At 38.3% G+C, this 26,885-nt stretch overlaps 1 protein-coding gene across 7 annotated transcripts in view; it reads right to left on the bottom strand.

Moving 5' to 3' along the window:
* The window catches only part of LOC123525078 (receptor-type tyrosine-protein phosphatase mu-like), a 217,894-nt gene that overhangs the window by 105,474 nt on the left and 85,535 nt on the right, over positions 1–26,885 (bottom strand). For 4 of the 7 annotated variants that reach the window (XM_045303811.2, XM_053538195.1, XM_045303816.2 and 1 more), the window contains one exon: positions 10,073–10,185. In XM_045303811.2, the coding sequence (XP_045159746.1) occupies positions 10,073–10,185 (113 nt within the window). Of the gene's footprint in view, positions 1–10,072; positions 10,690–18,395; positions 18,636–26,885 lie in introns of those variants that run through there. The other 3 variants (XM_053538196.1, XM_045303814.2, XM_045303815.2) reach the window with 2 other exon arrangements.

Raw genomic sequence — 26,885 nt, forward strand, 5'->3', positions numbered from 1 at the left:
ATATTTCATCTTTTCCTAACCCTTTACAGGCAAACAAGACAAAGGCATATTTCACTCTTCCCAGCCCCTCACAGTCAAACAGGACAAAGGCGTATTTCACCCTTCCCTAGCCCCTCACAGTCATACAGGACAAAGGCATATTTCACCTTACACTAGCCCCTCACAGGCATACAAGACAAAGGCATATTTCACTCTTTCCAGCCCCTCACTACAGGACATAGGCATATTTCACCCTACACTAGCCCTTCACAGGCATACAGGACAAAGGCATATTTCACTCTTCCCAGCCCCTCCCAGTCATACAGGACAAAGGCATATTTCACTCTTCCCAGCCCCTCATAGTCATACAGGAAAAAGGCATATTTCACTCTTCCCTAGCCCCTCACAGTCATACAGGACAAAGGCATATTTCACTCTTCCCTAGCCCCTCACAGTCATATAGGAAAAAGGCATATTTCACTCTTCCCTAGCCCCTCACAGTTATACAGGTCAAATGCATATTTCATCCTACACTAGCCCCTCACAGTCATACACGACAGTGGCATATTTCACCCTACACTAGCCCCTCACAGTCATACAGGTCAAAGGCATATTTAATCCTACACTGGCCCCTCACAGTCATACAGGTCAAAGGCATATTTCACCCTACACTGGCCCCTCATAGTCATACAGGTCAAAGGCATATTTCACCCTACACTAGCCCCTCATAGTCATACAGGTGAAAGGCATATTTCACCCTACACTGGTCCCTCACAGTCATACAGGTCAAAGGCATATTTCACCCTACATTAGCCCCTCACAGTTATACAGGTCAAAGGCATATTTCACCCTACACTAGCCCCTCACAGTCATACAGGTCAAAGGCATATTTCACCCTACACTAGCCCCTCACAGTCATACAGGTCAAAGGCATATTTTATCCTACACTAGCCCCTCACAGTCATACAGGACAGTGGCATATTTTACCCTACACTAGCCCCTCACAGTCATACAGGTCAAAGGCATATTTCACCCTACACTAGCCCCTCGCAGTCATACAGGACAGTGGCATATTTCACCCAACACTAGGACCTCACAGTCAAACAGGTCAAAGGCATATTTCACCCTACACTAGCCCCTCACAGTCATACAGGTCAAAGGCATATTTCACCCAACACTAGGACCCCACAGTCAAACAGGTCAAAGGCATATTTCACCCAACACTAGGACCTCACAGTCAAACAGGTCAAAGGCATATTTCACCCTACACTAGGACCTCACAGTCATACAGGTCAAAGGCATATTTCACCCTACACTAGCCCCTCATAGTCATACAGGTGAAAGGCATATTTCACCCTACACTGGTCCCTCACAGTCATACAGGTCAAAGGCATATTTCACCCTACATTAGCCCCTCACAGTTATACAGGTCAAAGGCATATTTCACCCTACACTAGCCCCTCACAGTCATACAGGTCAAAGGCATATTTCACCCTACACTAGCCCCTCACAGTCATACAGGTCAAAGGCATATTTTATCCTACACTAGCCCCTCACAGTCATACAGGACAGTGGCATATTTTACCCTACACTAGCCCCTCACAGTCATACAGGTCAAAGGCATATTTCACCCTACACTAGCCCCTCGCAGTCATACAGGACAGTGGCATATTTCACCCAACACTAGGACCTCACAGTCAAACAGGTCAAAGGCATATTTCACCCTACACTAGCCCCTCACAGTCATACAGGTCAAAGGCATATTTCACCCAACACTAGGACCCCACAGTCAAACAGGTCAAAGGCATATTTCACCCAACACTAGGACCTCACAGTCAAACAGGTCAAAGGCATATTTCACCCTACACTAGGACCTCACAGTCATACAGGTCAAAGGCATATTTCACCCAACACTAGGACCTCACAGTCATACAGGTCAAAGGGATATTTCACCCTACACTAGCCCCTCATAGTCATACAGGTCAAAGGCATATTTCACCCTAAACTGGCCCCTCATAGTCATACAGGTCAAAGGCATATTTCACCCTACACTGGCCCCTCACAGTCATACAGGTCAAAGGCATATTTCACCCAACACTAGGACCTCACAGTCAAACAGGTCAAAGGCATATTTTACCCTATACTAGGACCTCACAGTTATACAGGTCAAAGGCATATTTCTCCCTACACTAGCCCCTCACTGTCATACAGGTCAAAGGCATATTTCACCCTACACTAGCCCCTCACAGTCATACAGGTCAAAGGCATATTTTATCCTACACTAGCCCCTCACAGTCATACAGGACAGTGGCATATTTTACCCTACACTAGCCCCTCACAGGCATACAGGTCAAAGGCATATTTCACCCTACACTAGCCCCTCACAGTCATACAGGTCAAAGGCATATTTCACCCAACACTAGGACCTCACAGTCAAACAGGTCAAAGGCATATTTTACCCTACACTAGGACCTAACAGGCATACAGGTCAAAGGCATATTTCACCCTACACTAGCCCCTCACAGTCATACAGGACAGTGGCATATTTCACCCAACACTAGGACCTCACAGTCAAACAGGTCAAAGGCATATTTCACCCTACACTAGCCCCTCACAGTCATACAGGTCAAAGGCATATTTCACCCTACACTAGCCCCTCACAGTCATACAGGTCAAAGGCATATTTCACCCTACACTAGCCCCTCACAGTCATACAGGACAGTGGCATTTTTCACCCAACACTAGGACCTCACAGTCAAACAGGTCAAAGGCATATTTCACCCTACACTAGCCCCTCACAGTCATACAGGTCAAAGGCATATTTCACCCAACACTAGGACCTCACAGTCAAACAGGTCAAAGGCATATTTCATCCTACACTAGCCCCTCACAGTCATACAGGTCAAAGGCATATTTCATCCTACACTAGCCCCTCAAAGTTATACAGGTCAAAGGCATATTTATCCTACACTAGCCCCTCACAGTCATACAGGTCAAAGGCATATTTCATCCTACACTAGCCCCTCACAGTCAAACAGGTCAAAGGCATATTTCACCCTACACTAGCCCCTCACAGTTATACAGGTCAAAGGCATATTTATCCTACACTAGCCCCTCACAGTCATACAGGTCAAAGGCATATTTCACCCTACACTAGCCCCTCACAGTCATACAGGTCAAAGGCATATTTCACCCTACACTAGCCCCTCACAGTCATACAGATCAAAGTCATATTTCATCCTACACTAGCCCCTCACAGGCATACAGGACTGCGGCATATTTCATCTTTTTCTAACCCTTTACAGGCATATAAGACAAAGTCCTATTTTGTCCTTTCCCAGCCCCTACCAGTTATACTGGACAATGGTATATTAAGTAATACTTAAGTGTCGCTCTTTGGAAGAAACTATATTTAGAAGGCTTATGAAGGGAAACATCTTCATTTTACATCGTTCAGCATTAGCAAAAAGTCAAGACTCAGATATGCTCAAGAACAAGCCTGCTTGATGCTTGTGTGTGTAGCTTATCACTGGAAAGGAAAAACAAGGCAATCAGAGGCTTTGATAAAACTTGACAATCATCTATCAATCAGACATTATTACATTAGTGGTTAGATTCAGGCAATTGCAATGACAGGCAAATGGGACTATTGAATAGATATCATTCAGGAATCTGTTCATCTATCTATAGACATTGGCTTATATAACTATATCTGAAACTTAGAAAATTAGATGTACAGAATTTTTTATTTCTTCCTCTGGCCTAAGCATTCTGGATTTATTGAGCAGAGACTCAACTGCGAATACCTTGTATGGAGATGCTTCATCTTTATCCTAACAGTCACTATGACAATGACAATGACTTCTGACTTACTGACCTCATAATCTTTATCCTAAAAGTGTCACACTATGACAATGACTTTTGACAGACCTCATAATCAACTGCCCATGAGCAATATATCTCTGTAAGTTGAAGAACCATAGGTCAAAGCATTTCTCAGTTATTGTGCAGAAACTATTTACATACTGTAAGTCAATGTGACCTTGACCTTTTGACACACTGGCCTCAGACTCAATAGTAGTCTTCTTCTCCCCACAAGTCAAGTGCCTGTCAAGTTTGAGGATCAAAGGTCAAAAGAATTCTGATGCTATTGGACAGAGACTTAACTGCTTACATAATTATGGATTTATGGATGGATGGATGAATGAATAGATGGGTGGATGGTTGGCCAGCCGGCCAAATGTATTACATCACATAATACATCCCTTCAGGCATGTAATAATGCATTTACAGTGCAAGGGAATTCCTTATTGAGAAAATAAGACAAATACTGAAATAGGATTTAATTATTAATCTATGTACAAATAATTTTTCAATGAGAATACAGTGCATTAAAATTGTTAAATTTATTGATTTTCATTTCTTATTGACATGTTAGTTGTGCAAGGCCACTGCCTGGAAGTGTCTTGCCCACCGGAGCTTTGACTCATGAAATATGTGCAAAATGAATTTTAAAACCTGCATCTTCCAAAGTTTCAAAGCTATATCTGTAACAATGTTTTGAAAAATTGTCATTTTTGTGAATTTTCAAAGGCTGATTTCTTCAAGGTCAAGGTCACAAGGGGGCTAGGACTCACCATGGGGATGTAAAATGAGTTTTCAAACCATGCTACAAAGGTTTCAAAGTAATATAGTGTAATAATTGTGATGGTTTTTGAGAAATTGTCATTTTTGTTAATTTTCAAAGGCATCAAAAGGTTTCAAAGCAATATATATAACAGTTTTTGAGAAATTATCATTTTTGTGAATTTTCAAAGGCGTTAAAAAATCTTTAAAAAAATGCTAATTTCTTCAAGGTCAAGGTCACTAGGGGACCAGGACTCACTATGGGGGTGTAAAATGAGTTATTGAACCATCCTTCAAGGTTTCAAAGTAATATATGCAATGGTTTTTGAGATATTGTCATTTTTGTTAATTTTCAAAGGCATAAAAAAAAAGATCTAAACAAGAGCTGTCTCCATAGGATGACACATGCCCCCTATGGCACTTTGAATGAATAATTATGGCCGATGTTAGAGTTTAGGACCTTTGACCTACGGACCTGGGTCTTGCGCGCGACATGTTGTCTTACTGTGGTACACATTCATGCCCAGTAATTTTAAAATCCATGCATGAATGACAAAGATATGGACCGGACACGCCCATCAATGCACTTTTATGAAATATGACCTTTAACGTCTAAGTGTGACCTTGACCTTTGAGCTACGGACCTGGGTCTTGCGCGTGTCACGCCGTATTACTGTGGTACACATTCATGCCAAGTTATTTGAAAATCCATCCATGGATGACAAAGATATGGACCAGACACCAATGCACTATCATGAAAAATGACCTTTAACGTCTAAGTGTGACCTTGACCTTTGAGCTACGGACCTGGGTCTTGCGCGTGACACGTCGTCTTACTGTGGTACACATTCATGCCAAGTTATTTGAAAATCCATCCATGGATGGCAAAGATATGGACCAGACACGAATGCCTTATCATGAAAAATGACCTTTAACGTCTAAGTGTGACCTTGACCTTTGAGCTATGGACCTGGGTCTTGCGCGCGACACGTCGTCTTACTGTGGTACACATTTATGCCAAGTTATTTGAAAATCCATCCATGGATGACAAAGATATGGACCGGACACGAATGCACTATCATGAAAAATGACCTTTAACATCTAAGTGTGACCTTGACCTTTGAGCTATGGACCTGGGTCTTGCGCGCGACATGTTGTCTTACTGTGGTTCACATTCATGCCAAGTTATTTGAAAATCCATCCATGGATGACAAAGATATGGACCGGACACGAAAATTGCGGACAGACTGACAGACGGTTAAAAAACTGTATGCCTCCCTTCGGGGGCATAAAAATGCTAATTTCTTTACAGTCAAGGTCACCAGGGGGCCAAGACTCACCATAGGGGTGTAGAATTAGTTTCTAAAACATTTCAAAGAAATATATATAACAATTTTTTTAGTTATTTCCGATTGTTGACGCAGTCAATGCTGCCGCCTTGGGAATTGGCTCACTTAGTCTTGCTTCCACTAAAAATGGGCGAGATAAAAATAGTGAAAGATAAAATATTTTTGGTGTCTTCTCAAGAATACTTGAAGCAATCACTATGTTAATGCGAAAGACAAGGCAAAGTCCAACACAAAAACTCCCAAAGGCAGTTAAAGTGTTTAGGCATATTACAGCATCAGCAGATGGTGAAAAAGCAATTAATTCTGTAGCTATTTTCACATCCACTCTGACAAATGGACATCTTGTAAGGATTAGATAACACTTGCCAGTACCAATGAACATACAAACAATTTTGTAAGTGTTTCCTCCTTATACAATATTGAAAACCAATTTTTCAGACAATATCACTTAACTTGACGCCGATAAAAAAGTACACCTTTCTAAACAAGTGAATGAAGTATTGCCATGCAATACAAAGTCCCCTACTGGAAGGCACCTAATTTTTTCTACTGCAGTATAACATTATGAACTGATATCTGTCAATGATGTTTGTTTGTTTGTTTGTTTGTTTGTTTTGGGTTTAACGCCGTTTTTTCAACAGTATTTCAGTCATGTAACGGCGGGCAGTTAACCTAACCAGTGTTCCTGGATTCTGTACCAGTACAAACCTGTTCTCCGCAAGTAACTGCCAACTTCCCCACATGATTTATCAGAGGTGGAGGACGAATGATTTCAGACACAATGTCTTTTATCAAATCGTCACGGAGAACATACGCCCCGCCCGAGGATCGAACTCGCGACCCCGTGATCCATAGACCAACGCTCTCCCTACTGAGCTAAGCGGGCGGGCACTGTCAATGATGTATAAACAATATTGTACTACATATACAATATGTTATAACATTATAACAACACACTTGGATTAAAATGTGCATATATAAAAACCCACAGTTGTTTTAATATTGAATTTTTTTGGCTGATTATAAAAATGTTATCATGTAAGTTATTTATAGTAACAACAATGGGAAATTAATCTTAAAAAAAAAAAAAAAAAAAAAAAAAAAAAAAAAAAAAAATTAATAATATAAGTCCACAAGAAACTCTTTACCAGGTAGAGATAGGTCAAAATACACCTAAAAATTGGATGTAACATGCATGCTGTACCACAGAAAAGTGGTCTCGATTTTTCTCTACTGCCAGTAATAAAAAAGTTACAATAAAATCTATTTATAGTAAAACAAAGGGATGTAATTCTAAAAACAAGGGTGCCTCATGGTGGTGAACATTTGGTCCAAGTTACATCAAAATCCCTCCATGCATGAAGAAGAAATGTTCCATACAAAGTCATTCTTGAATTTGACCTTTGACTTCTAAATATGACCTTGACCTTAGACCTAGGGACCTGGTTCTTGCGCATGACATGTTGTCTCATCCAGGGGAATATTTGTGCCAACTGATATCTAAATCCTGCTTTGCATGACAAAGTTATAGACCGGACAGGAAAAAAATCCTCTTGACCTTTGATCTCAAAGTGTGACCTTGACCTTTAAGCTAGGGTACTGGGTGTTGCGCATGACATGTCGTCTCATCATGGGAAACATTTGTGCCAAGTAATATTAAAATCCCTTCATGGATGGCAGAGTTATGGACGGGACAGGAAAAAAACTCTGTTGACCTTTGACCCCCAATTGTGACCTTGACCTTTGAGCTAGGGGTCCGGGATTTGCGCATGACATGTCGTCTCATCATGGGGAACACTTGTGCTAAGTAATATTAAAATCCCTTAATGAATGTCAGAGTTATGGACCGGACACGAAACAGACCCTGTTCATGTTATGTTAACATTTGACTGCTAAGTGTGACCTTGACCTTTGAGCTAGGGGTCTGAAAGTTGTGCATGACATATCGTCTTATTATGAGGTACATTTGTGCCAAGTAATATTAAAATCCCTTCATAGATGGGAGAGTTATGGACCGGACAGGAAAAAAACCTTGTTGACCTTTGACCTCCAATTGTGACCTTGACCTTTAAGCTAGTGGTCCAGGTTTTGCGCATGACACGTCGTCTCCTCATGGGGAACATTTGTGCCAAGTAATATTAAAATCTCTTCATGGATGGGAGAGTTATGGACCGGACAGGAAAAAAGCCCTGTTGACCTTTGACCTCCAATTGTGACCTTGACCTTTGAGCTAGGGGTCCGGGATTTGCGCACGACACATCATCTCATCATGGGGAACATTTGTGCCAAGTAATACTAAAATCCCTTCAAGGATGGGAGAGTTGTGGACCGGACAGGAAAAAAGCCCTGTTGACCTTTGACCTCCTATTGTGGCCTTGACCTTTGAGCTAGGGGTCTGGGTTTTGCGCATGACACGTCGTCTCATCATGGGGAACATTTGTGCCAAGTAATATTAAAATCCCTTCATGGATGACAGAGTTATGGACCGGACACGAAATTGCGGACGGACGGAATGACGGAATGACGGAATGACAGAATGACGGAATGACGGAAAGACGGAATGACGGAATGACGGAAAAGAGCATTCCTATAGTCCCCAAAACTGGTTTTCAACCAGTAGGGGACTAATAAAGAAAAGTACAACTCTCGAAATAGAAGTACGTTCCCTAACAGGAACATTAAAGTCATGTATCGCTTATCTGGCCTATTTTTATCCAAAATGACATATTTTTCTATTTGAACTAGATTTTATTAAGACAAACATTCTGACATGGTTTCATGTAGATCAGGCAGAAAGAATGGCCTCTAGGATGGTAACAAGGATTTTCTATGATTTGGTGTAGCAACCTAGTTCTTATACTAAATGTACCAGTTTCTTAACTTATCCTAGATTTTATCAAAACAAATCAAGTTTCATGATTAACAGGTGGCCTTTACTGTGTTAACAAACTTTTTCTATGACATCAGTTTTGGGCCCTCCAACATAAAGTAATCAAGAAAAATGTTTCAGGTAGATACAGTTAAAATGTGGCCTCCAAAGTGATAACAACATTTTTGCTATGACTTTACCTTGTGACTTAGTCTCTGACCAAATATGACTTAGTTTCTTCCTACATTTCAAAAAGACAGACCAAGTTTCCTGAATATGACGTAGAAAACAAGTTAATAAGGTTTCAGTATAATTTGATCTAGTGACTTACTTTTTTGATCTCAGACCAGTATAGATTTTACGGTGGTATCTTTAGGACAAGCATTTTTTTTTTTAGATTAAATTATCTCGAGCGCACAACATCTTATCTCGTGCGCACAACATCTTTTCTCGTGCGCACAACATCTTATCTCATGCGCATGACACCTTATCTTGAGCGCTCAACATCTTATCTTGATCGCTCGACATCTTATCTCATGTGCTCGATATAATATGTTGAGCGCTCGAGATAAGATGTCGTGCGCATGAGATAAGATGTTGTGCGCACAAGAAAAGATGTCATGCACATGAGATAATATGTCGAGCACTCGAGATAAGATGTCGTACCCACGAGAAAAGATGTCGAGCAATCGATATAAGATGTTGTGCGCTCGAGAAAAGATGTCGTGCGCACAAGAAAAGATGTCGAGCAATCGAGATAAGATGTCGTGCGCTCGAGAAAAGATGTCGTGCGCACGAGATAATATGTCAAGCACTCAAGATAAGATGTCGTGTGCACAAGATAAGATGTCATGCGCTCAAGATAAGATGTCGAGCGCTCGAGATGAGATGTTGTGCGCATGAGATAAGATGTCGAGCGCTCGAGATAAGATGGCATGTGCTCGACATAAGATGTAGTGTGCAAGACATCGTTTAAAGAAAATATTTGCATGTCCTAAACATAACACCGTAAGATTTAACTCACTCGATGTTTCATGAAAATAAAGTTGAAATTAGTTGGCCTTTGAAGTGTTTTTTCTATGATTTAACATAGCAACAGATGACACTATAACATAAAATGTCCCCCCTTTGAATGATTTCCAAGTTAACAAATCAACTTGAAATACTGCTTCTGCACAAAATATTATTGTACAAATGTCCTTTCAATCTGACAATTTGAAAAAACAAAACAAACAAAAACATTACTTACCCTGACTTCAAAGTTGAGATATTTATCAAGTTTCTTCTGACGTAACTTTTGTAGAAACTGGTCCACTTGTATTGGCTCTTTCTTGATTGCTGCTATTGCCTTTTCTTCTTTTTCTGTAGAAGATTCAAATTTTAAGCACGAGTTAATGTAATCTGCAACGTACCTATCTATAAAGGCATACATTTGTCTTCCGATCACTTCTAACGAAATTATCCCATGTTGAATGTCTTTCTCACTGTTAATCATTGCACTGAACTCTATCAAAATGTCAGCGACAACAATGAAAAAGTAGTAAATAAGAACTGGTTCTGCCCAAACAGATTCTGTAACTGAAGTAATAGAGACACCTCCTCCAGTCCATACTCTTATATACATTTATCTTCCTAAGACATATGCATTGTTCTAGTTCATTTTACATAATATATAATTTTTCATTTTCAACTCGAAACTTTTTCAGCAAGTAATTCTGAAATCATATCACTCTCAGAGAAACTGAAACGTCAATGTGCAAGACTGTCAGGAATTTCATGCAATTATCCTGATCATATTTATTTCTGTTCTATTTCTGTTGCTGATATTTCAATCAAGTACACCCAGGAAACAGTGACGAGCATCTGCTAAAAACCAAATCCAATAATAATTATACTTCATGTTGTAATACTGTTTTCCCAAACAATTTCATGAAACTTTGATAATAAAGAGAATAATGAGCTATTCATGACACTGAAGCCTTAACTTTAAACTTGTGACCTTGATTCTGGGCCAGCAAGATTAGAACACCAGTTCTGTAAGGCCAATTTAGTCCCATTAAGTGATGGACTTAATGTTGACCTTGAGTTCTGACCATAACTACAAAAACACGGATTCTTCACAATGATGCAGTGAGTATTTGTACCATGTTACATTGTAATCCCTGAAGGATTTTAACTGGACTTGAAATCCAAGTTTCAAGCTTGTAACCTTGAGTTATAAATGACCTTGACTCGACTGGTGTGATTTGTGTGCATCATCTTGCTGAGACAAATAAAAACTCTTTTATCTTAACTTGATTCTAAAAGTATATGTGCCAGCACTAGGGTTATAAATCTCTAAAGTGGAGAAATATGTCTGACTGGCAGAGATCTACATAAAATGTCTGGTTAGGTGTGAAACATATTAGTTCTTACTTTAGGCATTTATCTACAAAAGGTGGCAAAACAATTAAAACATCAATTTGAGTAGGAATCAAAAGGAACATAAAGAAAAGTGAAAGCATTTGATTAATACCCAAGCACCAGAGCCTGACAACTGTGTTGGGGTTAACATTGTTTTGAACTGTACTTAAACTGTTATAACCTTTCCTGCCTTCTAACCATGCAGACTGATTTATATTTTCTAGGAGTACCAAATATCTTTAACTAAAGCAGGGCCAAAGATAATATAGGAGGATGTGGAGACCAGTCTCAATACTCCAGCATCTGATTGGTTGATCCAGAGCTTAAACCTGAAACTGACCAATGACTAATGTTGCATTTTTAGACTGGTTTTAAGATACTGAGGACCTTTTTGTAAACATTTCTCAGCCATCAAATAAGCTTAGATATCTGATATCTTAAAAATATTTTATTAAGTTTGACTCCCTTTTTGCTATGCATTTAATTTTGAAACAAGAGCACCGCAAAATGGAGCAATATACCCCCGAAGGTATGACCTTTGACCCCTAAGTGTGAACGGAGGGTTATATCAGAGAATTTAAAGAACTTGACTGCTGAAGCCCAAAGGCAAGAACAACAAAAGGATGAAATCCACAGAAAAAAATTCTAAGGCCACTAAGTCCACAAAAACAAGAGATCACAGAGTCATCTTGGCGCCCACCATTGAGCCATTTTTGAATGTTCCAAATTTAAAGACTAGCTCAAGGTCAAAATCAATGTCAAAGGTTATTTTGGTACACAAAACTTTGCATGTGGTCCATGCATGTAGTCCAATTTTGAAAGCTGTAGCTTGAGAAATGTGGAAGGTCACTAGGTCAAAATCAAAGTCAAATTTCATTTCGGAACACAAAACTATGCATGTGTCCAAACCTGAAGCCTAGGTCACTAGTTCAATTCAAGGTTAAAGTTCATTTTTGTACACAAACCTATGTATGTGCTTCAAATCTGAAGGATGTAGCTTGAGAAAAGTGAAAGTAGGTACTAGGTAAAAATCAAGGTCAAATTTCAATTCAGAACACATAATTATGCAAGTGGTCCAAATTTGAAGCCTGTAGCCTGATTTATGTAATAGAAGGTCACTAGGTCAAAATCAAGGTCAAATTTCATTTCAGAATACAAAACTATGCATGTGGTCCAAATTTGGAACCTTTACCTTCAAAAATGCATGTGGTCCAAATCTGAAGACTGTAGCTTGAGAAAAGTGAAAGTAGGTCACTAGGTCAAAATCAAGGTCAAAGTTCATTTTGAAACACAAAACTATGCATGTGGTGCAAATATGAAGCCTGTACCTTCAAAAATGTGAAAGTAGGTCACTAGGTCAATGTCAAGGTCAAAGTTTATTTCAGTAAACAAACCTATGCATGTGGTTCAAACTTGAAGGCTGTAGCTACAGAAATATGAAAGTAGTCACTAGGTCAAGATCAAGGTCAACTCATGTCAAGGTTCATCTAGCAACTCAAAACTATACATGTGGTCCAAATCTGAATGTTATGGACCGGAGGATTTTTAAAAAATTTCCCTATATAAGTCTATATAAACCATGTGACCCCTGGGGTGGGGCCATATTTGACCCTAGGGGGATAATTTGAACAAACTTGGTAGAGAACCACTAGATGATGCTACATTTCAAATATCAAAGCCCTAGGCTTTGTGGTTTTTGACAAGAAGATTTTCAAAGTTTTTCCCTATATAAGTCTATATAAACAATGTGACCCTCTGGGTGGGGCCATATTTGACCCTAGGGAGATAATTTGAGAAAGTTTGGTAGAGGACCACTAGATGATGCTACATACCAAATATCAAAGCCCCAGGCCCTGTGGTTTTGAACAAGCAGATTTTCAAAGTTTTTCCCTATATAAATCTATGTAAATTATAAAAATAAACAACTAGGGTACAAAGTCTGGTTAAAATCCCCCCAGTAGTTTCTGAGGAGATGTGATAACGAGAAATTGTTAACGGACGGAAGGATGGAAAGAAAGAAGGACCACGGACACAGAGTGATTTGAATAGCCCATCATCTGATGATGGTGGGCTAAAAATCCTTACCAGGTACAGATATGTCAAAATACACCTAAAAAGTGTGATCTTGACCTTGAAGCGAGCAATCCGAAACGTGCACTCTGCAACATCATCTTGATGTGGAGAATATTTGTGCCAAGTTTCTTTGAAATCCTTCAAGCAGATCAAGAGTTACAAAGTGGATACGAAACAAAGTCATATGTCCTTTGACCCCTAAGTGTGACCTTGACCTTGAAGCAAGCCATCCGAAACGTGCGCTCTGCACATCATCTTGACGTGGTGAACATTTGTGCCAAGTTTCTTTGAAATCCTTCAAGCAGTTCAAGAGTTACAGAGTGGTCTTGAATCAAAGTCGTATGACCTTTGACCCCTAAGTGTAACCTTGAACTTGAAGCAAGCCATCCGAAATGTGCACTCTGCACATCGTCTTGACATGGTGAACATTTGTGCCAAGTTTCTTTGAAATCCTTCAAGCAGTTCAAGAGTTACAGAGCGGACACGAATCAAAGCCATATGACCTTTGACCCCTAAGTGTGACCTTGACCTTGAGGCGAGCAATCCAGAATATGTGCTCTGCACGTCGTCTCAATGTGGTGGATATTTGTGTGAAGTTTCTTCGAAATCCTTCAAAGGTTTCAAGAGTTACAGAGCGGACACGAAATTGCTAACGAACAGATGGACGGACAGACATACACCGTGGCCATAACATATTACGTCCCTTCAGGCGTATAACATAATACCTGTGGGGGTATAACATAATACATCACTTTGGGCATATAAAAATATCTGTGCAGCCTTTCCTGTAAGAGCCTACAATAGATGCAGAGATTTGAGCAGTCAAAAATGTCTATAATATCTGAAATAAAGGTGTATTTCTGTCATTTAAGCAAATATGTACTGAAAAAAGTAATCTCTTTACAATTTCTTGAAGTTAATAATTGATTTTGTTGTCACTTTGATCTTCGCCACTGGTGAACTTAAAACAGCGTTTCAGAATTACTCTTCTTACCAAAAAAGGAAAGACTTTAATTTTATGTCTAAGTCTGTGACTGTTTATGGAAAGTTTCGTCAAATTAAATTAGTCCTCATAAAATTTATATTCCGTTATTAGGTAAGTAAACAAGAGCTGTCTAATGAAAGCATCTCGATCATCTATTTGAAATATTTCCACATAATATCAGCTTACATACTAATTTTCTAAGCTGAAAAGGGGGCATAACTTTGGAAAAATGTTGTAGCTATAATGACCCCTGACTCATAGAGGACATTTCATGATGCCAAAGACTTGTCTTGACTTTGAAAGTATTCAGTGTAATAGTTCTTAAGACACATACCTACAAAATTTTCATGTAAAAAAAATAGCAAACTTTTGCCAGAATATATACAGGAGTTATGAATTCATGAAAACCTTTCATGTGAGGAGGTAACATATGGTGCAAAAGACACAATACAGAGGTTGAAAACATTTGACCAAGTACTTTCTGTAAAACCTGGTTACATTCAAAACTTTTACAACAGTTCTCTGCCAACAAACAAAGTCAATGCATTGCTATTTTCCCTGCTAAATGTAATTCTGACCCAAATCAGTAAAATAAATGTCACTGCTGCTTTAGTCAAAGATACACGAATATTAAATATACACATGAATAGTTTTATATGCTAGCAAACCTTTTAATCACCTACCCCATTTACATGTGAATTACAGCCCCTGAAATGATTATAAAAGAAAGATGGCTTTTTACATACATAACTCAACTAGATTTGGCAGTGGAGGAACAGAAACTGCAGTTTCTAACTAGAAAATGCTTTTGTAAAAAAGCGCATGTCTCCCCCAATGCAAAGTCCTATAGGCAAGAAGTCAGTAGGGGTCAGGAGCGAAAGTCAAAGAGACACTGATGGTTGGCTGCAATAGGGATCATCTACTTGGCATGTCCAGTCATCCCGCTAAATTTCAACACTCTTGGCCTAGTGGTTCTCAAGTCACTGTTCAAGCTCCTGTGACCTTGACCTTTGATCAGATGACCTCAAAATAAATAGGGGTCATCTACTCTGCATGTCCAATCATCCTATTAAGTTTCAACATTGTAGGTCAAGTGTTCTCAAGTTATTTCCAAAAAATGATTTTACATGAACAGGCCACTGTGACCTTGACCTTTAATAGACTGACCCCAAAAACAATAGGGGTCATTTACTCTGCATGAACAATCATCCTATGAAGTTTCAACATTCTGGGTCGAGAGGTTCTCAAGTTATTGATTGGAAATGGTTTTCCATGTTCAGGCCCCTGTGGCCTTGACCTTTAACAGAGTGACCCTAAAATCGTTAGGGGTCATCTACTCTGCATGACCAATCATCCTATGAAGTTTTATCATTCTGGGTCAAGTGGTTCTCAAGTTAATGACCGGAAATAGTTTTCAATGTTCAGGCCCCTGTGACCTTGACCTTTGACAGAGTGACCCCAAAATCAATAGGGGACATCTACTCTACATGACCAATCATCCTATGAAGTTTTAACATTCTGGGTCAAGTGGTTCTTTGGTTATTGATTGGAAATGGTTTTCAATGTTCAGGCCCCTGTGACCTTGACCTTTGACGGAGTGACCCCAAGATCAATAGGGGTCATCTACTCTTCATGACCAATCATCCTATGAAGTTTCAACATTCTGGGTCAAGTGGTTCTCTAGTTATTGATCGGAAATGGTTTTCAATGTTCAGGCCCCTGTGACCCCAAAAACAATAGGGGTCGTCTACTCCAGCAGCCCTACAATGCTCGGAAATGAAGTGTGACATACGGACGGACGGAAGGACGGAGGGACGGACGGACGATGGACGGACAGGGCAAAAACAATATGTCTCCTAGGGGAGACATAATTAACCTAATTAAGGGGAATTACTCTAGTAATTAGTGAAGAGTCTAATCAAAAAGTATCCTCCAGTCAATAAAACTATCTCATATATTATATGATAAAAATATTGGAAAAAAAGTACCATTTTAACCAAAGCAGGGGCAACAACTCAGATAACATAATGCTGACTTTAAAAAGTTTTGAAGGGAAGCAGAAAGAGTATTTAAAATATTCACATCACATATCAACTCATTGTGACAAGCCATTGCAAAGATAATGGGTACAAAAAGACCAATCTGACTTAGGTACTTGATCTTCTAAACGAAGATCTGAGAACGACCCATTCACATACGTCTTCTGTATATTTTGGATTTCCAGTATTGCTATTTTTATTTTAACCAATCAGACGACTTGTTCGAATGCCAAAGAGTAAGAAAAATATGCAGTTATTCCAGGGCTCGAACCCGGGACCCCTCGCTTACAAAGCAAGTGGCCTACCGACTGAGCTAACCGGCTATCTGACACAATACGACATATGAATTGTAAATATCAAAAGTCAAGGCTACAGGTAGATTTGCAACATGTTGTAAGCTAAGCTCTGATTGGCTAGCGAAAGGGTCGTCAGAACGAGGCCATGAATAGGTCGTTTTCAGATCCTAGGCGTAGCGTAATAGGAGATGTACTTTAGTCAGATTGCAAAAAGACAAAAATGGCAGTTTTTAATAAATTATTCTGGTCATATTAACTTGATATTAAACCAAATACTGAGATGTAGATGCAAGTTAATACAAATGTTTGCAGCAAATATCAACTCAATGCGACTAAATGTTACCATGACAATTAGCTTTAGGATTTGAAATGCAGTTTTAAACTTATCAATGGGCAATAACTGAGACTGACTTAAAGACACAGCTATGAGTAAATACAGATAATCACACCAAATATCATCTGAATGTGACTTATAATTACCAAGATATGGTTGCAGATGGACAAAAATGCAGTTTTTAAGTAAAGAGCAGTAACTCTGGTCATACTAATTTGAATTTCAAATTGTAGGGTTCTTGACAAAAAAAAAACAAACAAGAAAGGTTTGGTACACTGCTTAAATGCTTGAATATCTGCGAACAATCTGAGCTACAGTTAAGGGTCATGTGTTCAACACCCTGACAAAAGAAAGTTGTTGTCTTTGACCTTGAACCTAGGGACCAGTGGTACATACATGATTTTTGTCATACTAGGCTGGTGAACATTTCTTTGTACTTACTTTGAAAAATCAAAGTTTGAAATAAAGGTATCTGACATGTTTCCTCAAGTGTAATTTCTAATTTAGCAACCCTGGTGCTCTGCACATTTCTTCAATGAGGTAAACAATTAACATCAATTTAAAAAAACAAAAAACTTTCAAGCAGTTTTAGACACAAAATTAGGCTATTTGACCTTTGACCTCCGAGTTTTACTTTGACCTTAGACATAGCAACCTGGCACACATACTTCTTGTTGTATTACAATAGTAAACATTTATGTGTTGTTACTTGAAAATCCATTGAAAAGATAGAAAAAAAGCTATCTGAACTTTGACCTACCAATGTGACCTTGACCTTTGACCTAACGTCCTGGGCATCTTGATGAGAGAAAGAACTAATGCTATGACGCTAGTTTTATGAAATTCTTGCCAGCTGTTCAGAAGATATGGAATGGACAAGAATTTAAGCCATTTGACCTTTGATCTCGAACTGTGACCTTGACCTACTGCTTTGGGTCAATAATGATTCTTGTTTTGTTACAGTGGCAAAAATACATGACTGTGTACTTCTTTCAAACTCCAGTTCATGTCTCAAGAAAGGAATAAGGGATATTGTAACAGACTCCAATATATCAACCATATACTTTGCCTGTGTGCGTATAATGAACTTAGTTAAACTTTTAGTAGCAGAATTTTTAACAAAGGATGTTTATTGTTGATCACCATACAATTAAAGATAACGACCCTTAACTTTCAAATTACACCCAAACTTTAAGCACATTTATAATCATAATTTTTGCAAAAAAATATATCTAAAATTGCGACAGAATAGTGTACAAGTTACATAAATACTATGATCAAGTCTTTAAGTGTTTGTTATGACATTTTCCTTTTCGTTAAAAGATTATCTACATGTCACTTATATAATGCATGTCATTTAAATTTCTATCAATTTCCATGCATTTCAACGTAAACCCTGTTAACAACTTTGATGATTCCCCTCCATTTCAATCTTCCAATACTTAATTCCATGTTTTCGTTTTTATTCCATTTCCAAATATACTCCAAGGATACTCTGAGAATTAGGAATTGCAGACACAAAGGCGGCTTTTATGCATTCCGAAAGAATCAAAATTGAACACGGTCATTCTTATCACATGTTCTTCACATGCAGTCTCAAATTGAAAACAAAAACTACTTTCAGTTCCTTTTTTCTCACTAATCAATCCTTTCACCATCCATCTTTTGAACGAAATCGAGACAATTTCCAGGTAATCCTTGGGGAACTCAAAGTGTCACAACATACACTTATCTCCAAAAATTCCTACACACTGTAAATTGTAGTTGTAAAACTTCCTATGAAGCAATCCCCATCTTATCAGTAAGTCAGACATCATTTTGATTTATTTGTCATACTACTTGTAAATATAGATGTTTTTGTGGGGTGGGGTTCTTCTTTATTTGATCAGCTTTGGTTGAGTTCCCATAAACTGATGGTTTAATAAGAGGGTAAAACAGGGTGATTTTACAATTTTATAATATATTGCTCATTCTAAGTATTTCATAAAGGAATCATTTAAACCAACTAGCAGTTTACTGCAACCAACATCAATACACTGATGATTTACAGAACAACCAAAACTATTCTTTTCCTTTTTTCTTTTATTTTTGCAGGGACTATTTTTGCTTCGGAAAAAATAATTCAACATATACTGAGCATCAATTAAAACAAAACGCAAACAAACTTCCAGTGTTATGCACAAAGCATATCATGTATGAGTGTAGGAACTTTTCAGTGGTACTGTATATTGGAACAAAGCCTGCAATATCTATCATGCTGCACCTTGATATTTCACAAAGCACATGCAATCAGGAGAATTCCTCCAATACAACATGACAACTGTTGGACTGAAAAAAACTTTCTGCCAAAACACATAGATCCTGGATCAGTTATATCTTAGGTAAAATTTCTTGTCAACACTCGAGATAGCTCCTTTTCCTGCAGTTATCTGTCGAGGCAATTAGTGAAAATGTAACTATGTTGTGTATAGATCTATAAAACAGTGATACCATTCCACTGAAAAGTTGGTATTTTGTAGCAGATTTCTATCTTTTGTTGTAGTACATTACGTATGAAATATAATCTATTTACCAGTGTAAGAAATTCAGCAATTAATAACAAGAGATCACAGAGTGATCTTGGCGCCCACCAATGTGTCATTTTTGTGTGTTCCAAATTTCAAGACTTACTGACTAGCTTAAGGTCAAATTTCATTTCCGTACACAACACTGTGCATGTGGTCTAAATTCGAAAGCTGTAACTTGAGAAATGTGAAAGTAGGTCACTAGATCAATTTCAAGGACAAAGTTCTTTGTACACAAAACTATGCATGTGCATCAATTTTGAAGACTGTAGTTTGAAAAATTTGAAAGTAGGTCACTAGGTCAATCTTAAGGTCAAAGTTCATTTCGGTACACAAAACTATGCAAGTGGTCCAAATTTGAAGGCTGTAGCTTGAGAAATGAGAAAGTAGGTCACTAGGCCAAAATCAAGGTCAAATTTCACTTCACAACACAAATCTATGCATGTGGTCCAAATTTGAAGCCTGTTCCTTCAACAATGTGAACGTAGGTCACTAGGTCAATATCAAGGTCAAAGTTTGTTTCGGTACACAATCCTATTCCTGTGGTCTAAATTTGAAGCCTATAGCTACAGAAATCTGAAAGTAGGTCACTAGGTCAATCTTAAGGTCAAAGTTCATTTCGGTACACAAAACTATGCAAGTGGTCCAAATTTGAAGGCTGTAGCTTGAGAAATGTGAAAGTAGGTCACTAGGTCAAAATCAAGGTCATATTTTATTTCGGAATACAAAACTTTGCATGTGGTCCAAATTTGAAGCCTGTACCTTCAAAAATGTGGAAGTAGGTCACTAGGTCAATGTAAAGGTCAAAGTTTGTTTCGGTACACAAAACCATGCATGTGGTCCAAATTTCAAGGCTGTAGCTTGAGAAATGTGAAAGTAGGTCACTAGGTCAAAATCAAGGTCAAATTTTATTTCGGAATACATAACTATGCATGTGGTCCAAATATGAAGCCTGTACCTTCAAAAATGTGAAAGTAGGTCACTAGGTCGATGTAAAGGTCAAAGTTTGTTTTGGTACAATTACCATGCAGGTGGTCCAAATTTGAAGGCTGTAGCTTGAGAAATGTGAAAGTAGGTCACTGGGTCAAAATCAAGGTCAAATTTCATTTCAGAACACAAAATTATGCATGTGGTCCAAATTTGAAGCATGTACCTTCAAAAATGTGAAAGTAGGTCACTAGGTCAATGTCAAGGTCAAAGTTTATTTCAGTGCACAAAACTATGAATGTGGTCCAAATTTGAAGGTTGTAGCTACAGAAATGTGAAAGTAGGTCACTAGGTCAAAATCAAGGTCAACTCATGTCAAGGTTCATCTTGCCACTCAAAACCATACATGTGGTCCAAATCTGAATGTTGTAGGTTATTGACAAGGAGTTTTTATAAGCTTTTCCCTATATAAGTCTATATGAACCATGTGACCCCCAGGGCGGGGCCATATTTGACCCTAGGGGGATAATTTTGACAAACTTGGTAGAGAACCACTAGATGATGCTACATTACAAATATCAAAGCCCTAGGCTTTATGGTTTGGACAAGAAGATTTTCAAAGTTTTTCCCTATATAAGTCTATGTAAACCGTGTGACCCCGGGGCGGGGCCATATTTGACCCTAGGGGGATAATTTGAATAATCTTAGTTGAAGACCACTAGATGATGTCACATACAAAATATCAAAGCCCTAGACCCTGTGGTTTTGGACAAGAGGCTTTTCAAAGTTTTTCCCTATATAAGTCTATATAAACCATGTGACCCCCGGGGCGGGGCCATATTACACCCCAGGGAAATAATTTGAATCATATTGGTAGAAGACCACTAGATGATGCTTCATACCAAATATCAAAGCCCTAGGCTCTGTGGTTTGGGGCAAGAAGATTTTCAAAGTTTTTCCCTATATAAATCTATGTAAATTATAGAAATAAACAAAGGGCCATAACTTACTAAAAATTTGATGAACCAGTCTGATTTTCAGGGGGACACAACTAGGGTACCAATACATCATTCTGACAAAGTTTGGTCAAAATCCCCCTGGTAGTTTCTGAGGAGATGCGATAACGAGAAATTGTTAACGGAAGGACGGACGGAATGACGGACGGATGGACGGACGGAAGGACGACGGACCACGGACGCAGAGTGATTTGAATAGCCCACCATCTGATGATGGTGGGCTAAAAAGCAATTTCAGTGAATTGTAAGATTTTTAACTAAATCTTGTGCTGGATGGTCAAAATTGCAGTTTCTAATTAAATGGCAATAACTACCAATTCCGACAAGATTTGCTGAAATCAGTCACCCCATAAATACAAACAATACCCACTAAAACCTAATTTACAATGGCAAAGATATCAGCAAACCAGAGTGCTGAACAGACATAATACATGCCAGTCACAACATTGAAAAAATTAATTTTGAATTCTGAAAATACTCTACGTACTGTGTGGACTCTTATATTTTTTTTGCATTTTGGACTAATCCAAGAGCCATGACTCTGGAGATACCTATCCTTACTGATTACATATCTAAAAATTCAAGTGTCATATCTCCAAATTTCAAGTTAATCACCTATTACCAATGTTCTGCCACAGGAAAGAGATAATACAAGCAAAGCTTAAAGTGCAATTCTATTTGTGCATTATTTTCTTGACAACTGCACGAGTATTTCAAAACAATAAATCAATACCAGCAGGAAACAAATATTATATCATAAATGTGAAAATGTATAAGGGAAAATTCTTCATATTTAACAGTTGTGATTACTCTGAAACCTAAGGTCATTACCATAACAGGGTTTGAACCTAAAGCAGCACTAAATAGATGCTAAAATAAATACCCTAAATGTTCCTTGAAGATATCTGGTAAGAAATTACCTCTGGTTTATGCGGTTCGTGATAAAACTAATACATTTTATCTTGTTTTTACGTTTCTTACAATTTCTTACAAAGGATGATTATCGGCAAGGATTTCTGGTGATTTTCTGTCAATCTAATTTTATTGATGAGTAGATACTTTTATCAACAACTTTTGCTTCACTTCAAGAAATTAGCATATCATACACTTCTTTTCTTTTCTATCAACACAATAGAATTTTTTTTATAGCCTCACCAACCAAAGCAGGCAGCAAAAACATCATGGTTATATTATTAAAACAAATGAGCATGTTCTCTGTGTGATAATTGGTGATCAAGAAATATGTGTATTGAGCTCAGGTGCACCTAATACTAAATCTGTAAAAAAAACTTAAGTTTGTCCATAAGGGAATTTTTCCTTCCTGGAATTATGGCGATTTTAAGAATTCCTTAACACATCATGGTTAATCAAGTGTGAAAACTAGAAATTGGTTTTGTAAAATAGCGCATGTCTCCCCCAATGCAAAGTCCTATAGGCAAGAAGTCAATAGGGGTCAGGAGCGAAAGTCAAAGAGACACTGATGATTGGCTGCAATAGGGATCATCTACTTGGCATGTCCAGTCATCCTGCTAAGTTTCAACACTCTTGGCCTAGTGGTTCTCAAGTCACTGTTTAGGCTCCTGTGACCTTGACCTTTGATCAAGTGACCCCAAAATAAATAGGGGTCATCTACTCTGCATGTCCAATCATCCTATTAATTTTCAACATTCTAGGTCAAGTGGTTCTCAAGTTATTTTCCGGAAATGAATTTACATGACCAGGCCCCTGTGACCTTGACCTTTAATAGACTGACCCAAAAATCAACAGGGGTCATCTACTCTGCATGTTCAATCATCCTATGAAGTTTCAACATTCTGGGTCAAGTGGTTCTCAAGTTATTGATCGGAAATTGTTTTCCATGTTCAGGCTCCTGTGACCTTGACCTTTAACAGAGTGACCCTAAAATCGATAGGGGTCATCTACTCTGCATGTTCAATCATCCTATGAAGTTTCAACATTCTGGGTCAAGAGGTTCTCAAGTTATTGATCGGAAATGGTTATCAATGTTCAGGCCCCTGTGACCTTGACCTTTAAAGTAGTGACCCCAAAAACAAATAATCGGAAATGGTTTTCCATGTTCAGGCCCCTGTGACCTTGACCTTCGACGGAGTGACCCCAAAATCAATAGGGGTCATCTACTCTGCATGACCAATCATCCTATGAAGTTTCAACATTCTGGGTCAATTCGTTCTCGAGTTATTGATCGGAAATGGTTTTCCATGTTCAGGCCCCTGTGACCTTGAGTTTTGATGGTGTGACCCCAAAAACAATAGGGGTCATCTACTCTGCATGACCAATCATCTAGGGCAAAAAGCAATATGTCTCCCCCAGAGGGGGGGAGACATAATTATTAACAATTCTTCTTATGAATGACTGAAGTGGGAAGCAAACAACAGCTGTCAGAGGAGACAGCACACTTGATTATTTTGATGATACTGAGCAGTGACATAGTACTGAAGTGGCCAATACTCTGGCAACACAAACAACAACTGTCAGAGGAGACGGCACACTTGACTATTTTGATGATGCTGAGCAGTGACATAGTACTGAAGTGGCCAATATTCATGCAACACAAACAAGAACTGTCAGAGGAGACAGCACACTTGATTATTTTGATGATGCTGAGCAGTGACATAGTACCGAAGTGGCCAATACTCTGGCAACACAAACAACAACTGTCAGAGGAGACAGCACACTTGACTATTTTGATGATGCTGAGCAGTGACAGTACTGAAGTGGCCAATACTCATGCAACACAAACAAGAACTGTCAGAGGAGACAGCACACTTGATTATTTTGATGATGCTGAGCAGTGACATAGTACCGAAGTGGCCAATACTCTGGCAACACAAACAAGAACTATCAGAGAAGACAGCACTCTCCACTACTATATTTCAATGATGCTGAGTAGATAATTTATATAGGACACATCTGGGGAAACTAGAACTATTACTGGAGTGATTAACACTCTGGCAACACTGCCTTGTCAGAGGAAACAAAAAATCTGAAGTGAGAAATTTCTATTTAAGTTTGAAACAAATTCTCAATCTGACTAAAGTACTCGATCTTCATAAATGTTAGATCTGACGGCTGCCCATTCAAATTCATCTTCCTGTCTAATCAGATTTCCAGTATCACTATTTTTTTTATGTCCACCTATCTTATTTTTATTTGAACAAATCAGACAACTTGTTTCAACAAACGTTTGGCTTAACCTTCAAAATAGCACAAACCTTCAAACTGCACAAAACACATTTATCTACCACAACATGTTGTTCCCTAGACGTAGATTCCACCATATCTATCTTCTTTTTACTTCATTATTTTACCTTTCTTCTTTTTACTTTATCATTTTATTATGTCACAAATTAGAAATTACAAGATATGGTCGTCATAAGAACTATAAACCTGTGACAATCACATATCGAAAATTGGATCCCAGGCTAAATATAGATTTTTTTAACTTCTACTTTCAAAATGTTGAAAGCAAGGTTCCGATTGGCTATTGGAAAGGTCATCTGAACATGACCCTCTAAAGACTGTCTCCAGATCCTATGCGTATCGTTAAAAGCAGATTGTTTTAATCAGACTGAACAAATTCATAAAGTAATTGAGGGAGTAAGAGTACATCAAAATTTTAGTAAAATGGGGGCATGATTCATAAAATACGTGTCATCATCTTTTTGTCATATGATATCGGCGATGATGTGGAGATTCAATCAAATTTAATAAGTGTTATTATTTGGAGTTCCATAGGAGCCATTACTTCCTGCCTTATAAACTGCTTGTGCATGAAGCATAAGACCATGACGTCCAAGTGCAAGTCAGATGGCAAAGCACAAGACCATGATGGCAAAATACAGAATTATTTTTCATTTCTGACTTCAGGATCCTGCACTCAGTGTAATTTTGTGTTTCACCAGTTATCTTGTGCTTCATGTATCACTTTGTTGGCAATGTGCATGTCAAGAAATCATGAAATATTCCTCATTGTGCATTTCACCGTCATCATCTGCTGTTTAACAATACTGGTCTCACATTTTGTTTATCACCTTTGCATGATGGAGAAACACAAGATCATAATCATAAAGAGCTGTTCTCATCTCATGTTTTCCCATCATGATCTTTCATTTCACCATCATGTAAAGGTGATAAGTGAAGCACTCGGTGCAAAAATAGGAACAGGAAATCCCAGACTGATCCCTGGAAGTCTCAACATCACAATGGCGAAGCATGAAATTACAATCACCATCATGGTCTTCTTCAGCATCATGGTTTTGTGTATAGAACATCTTAACCCGTTTCTAAAATGGACTGGTCCATCTTTCAATTTGGACAATACCATTTATCATTCAAACGGGTGTTCACTGAAAATGTACTGACTGAATAGCGAACAGTGCAGATATGATCAGACTGCACGGATGTGCAGCCTGATCTTGGTCTGCACTGGTCGCAAAGGCAGAATCAGTGTTAGAGTGAAACTGCAGCAAAATTTAAGTAAAAATGGATTGTCTTTTAAAAGGAAGCAAACACTATTCTGAGATTTAATTTTTGTTTTTTTTGGAATTATGAGTAATGTTTAAAAAGAATTATTGGTTTTAGTAAGAAGGGTGCATAATTCATTGTATAATTTTTCCAGCGTTATTAACCTTGTGTCATATGATGTTGAACATGATATAGAACACTTACTTTGAATTGGAACAAAGTTAATGTGAAAGTGCATTAATGTCTAACTAAACATGAGGCATAACTCTTGAAATATTGGTACAAAAGTTATGTTCCTGTGTCACATGATGCAGGTGGTGATGTGGTACCACTCTTTATATTTTGTATCAAACAATTTGAATAACAACAAAGCATCAAAATTTTAATCAGGAGTCTGGAAACAGATGGTGGCAAGTACAATAGCTCTTCATTATATACCTGTATAGCTGAGCAAATACTAAAAACATACAATGGCACTCTAGCTAGTTTTCAAAGCAACAACAAAAATGTGGATCAGAAAAATAATTATAAAACACCTGATTAGTAAAATTAGTCTTTCTCCAGTATTGATTATACTTTCCAGATAACTTGCTTTTTATGTTATTCTATAAAGTTAATTTGAGGCAAGAGAATGACTTTTTGTCCCCAGTGGTAGTTCAAATTAATTCAGTCACCTGAATGCTGGGAGATTCTTGTTTTCACCAACAAAAGAATGTTATTCAGTTTAGCTGACATTAATTTAATATGTTAACTTTACTGTGGTGAAAACTTGTAACCATAAATCACCGAGTCCTGGGGAGTAACCGCTAGCCCATAGATCTGGGTTTAAAAAAAATCACCCTCAAAATGTGACTTTGCCATTGGTCAAACTTTTGGTAAGGAATTTCTAATCAGGATTCTATAGGCTTTTAAGATTCTTGGCCTGAAACACTAAATAGCT

Source organism: Mercenaria mercenaria, chromosome 3 (genome assembly GCF_021730395.1).
Source record: "Mercenaria mercenaria strain notata chromosome 3, MADL_Memer_1, whole genome shotgun sequence".
Taxonomy (NCBI): Eukaryota; Metazoa; Mollusca; class Bivalvia; order Venerida; family Veneridae; genus Mercenaria; species Mercenaria mercenaria.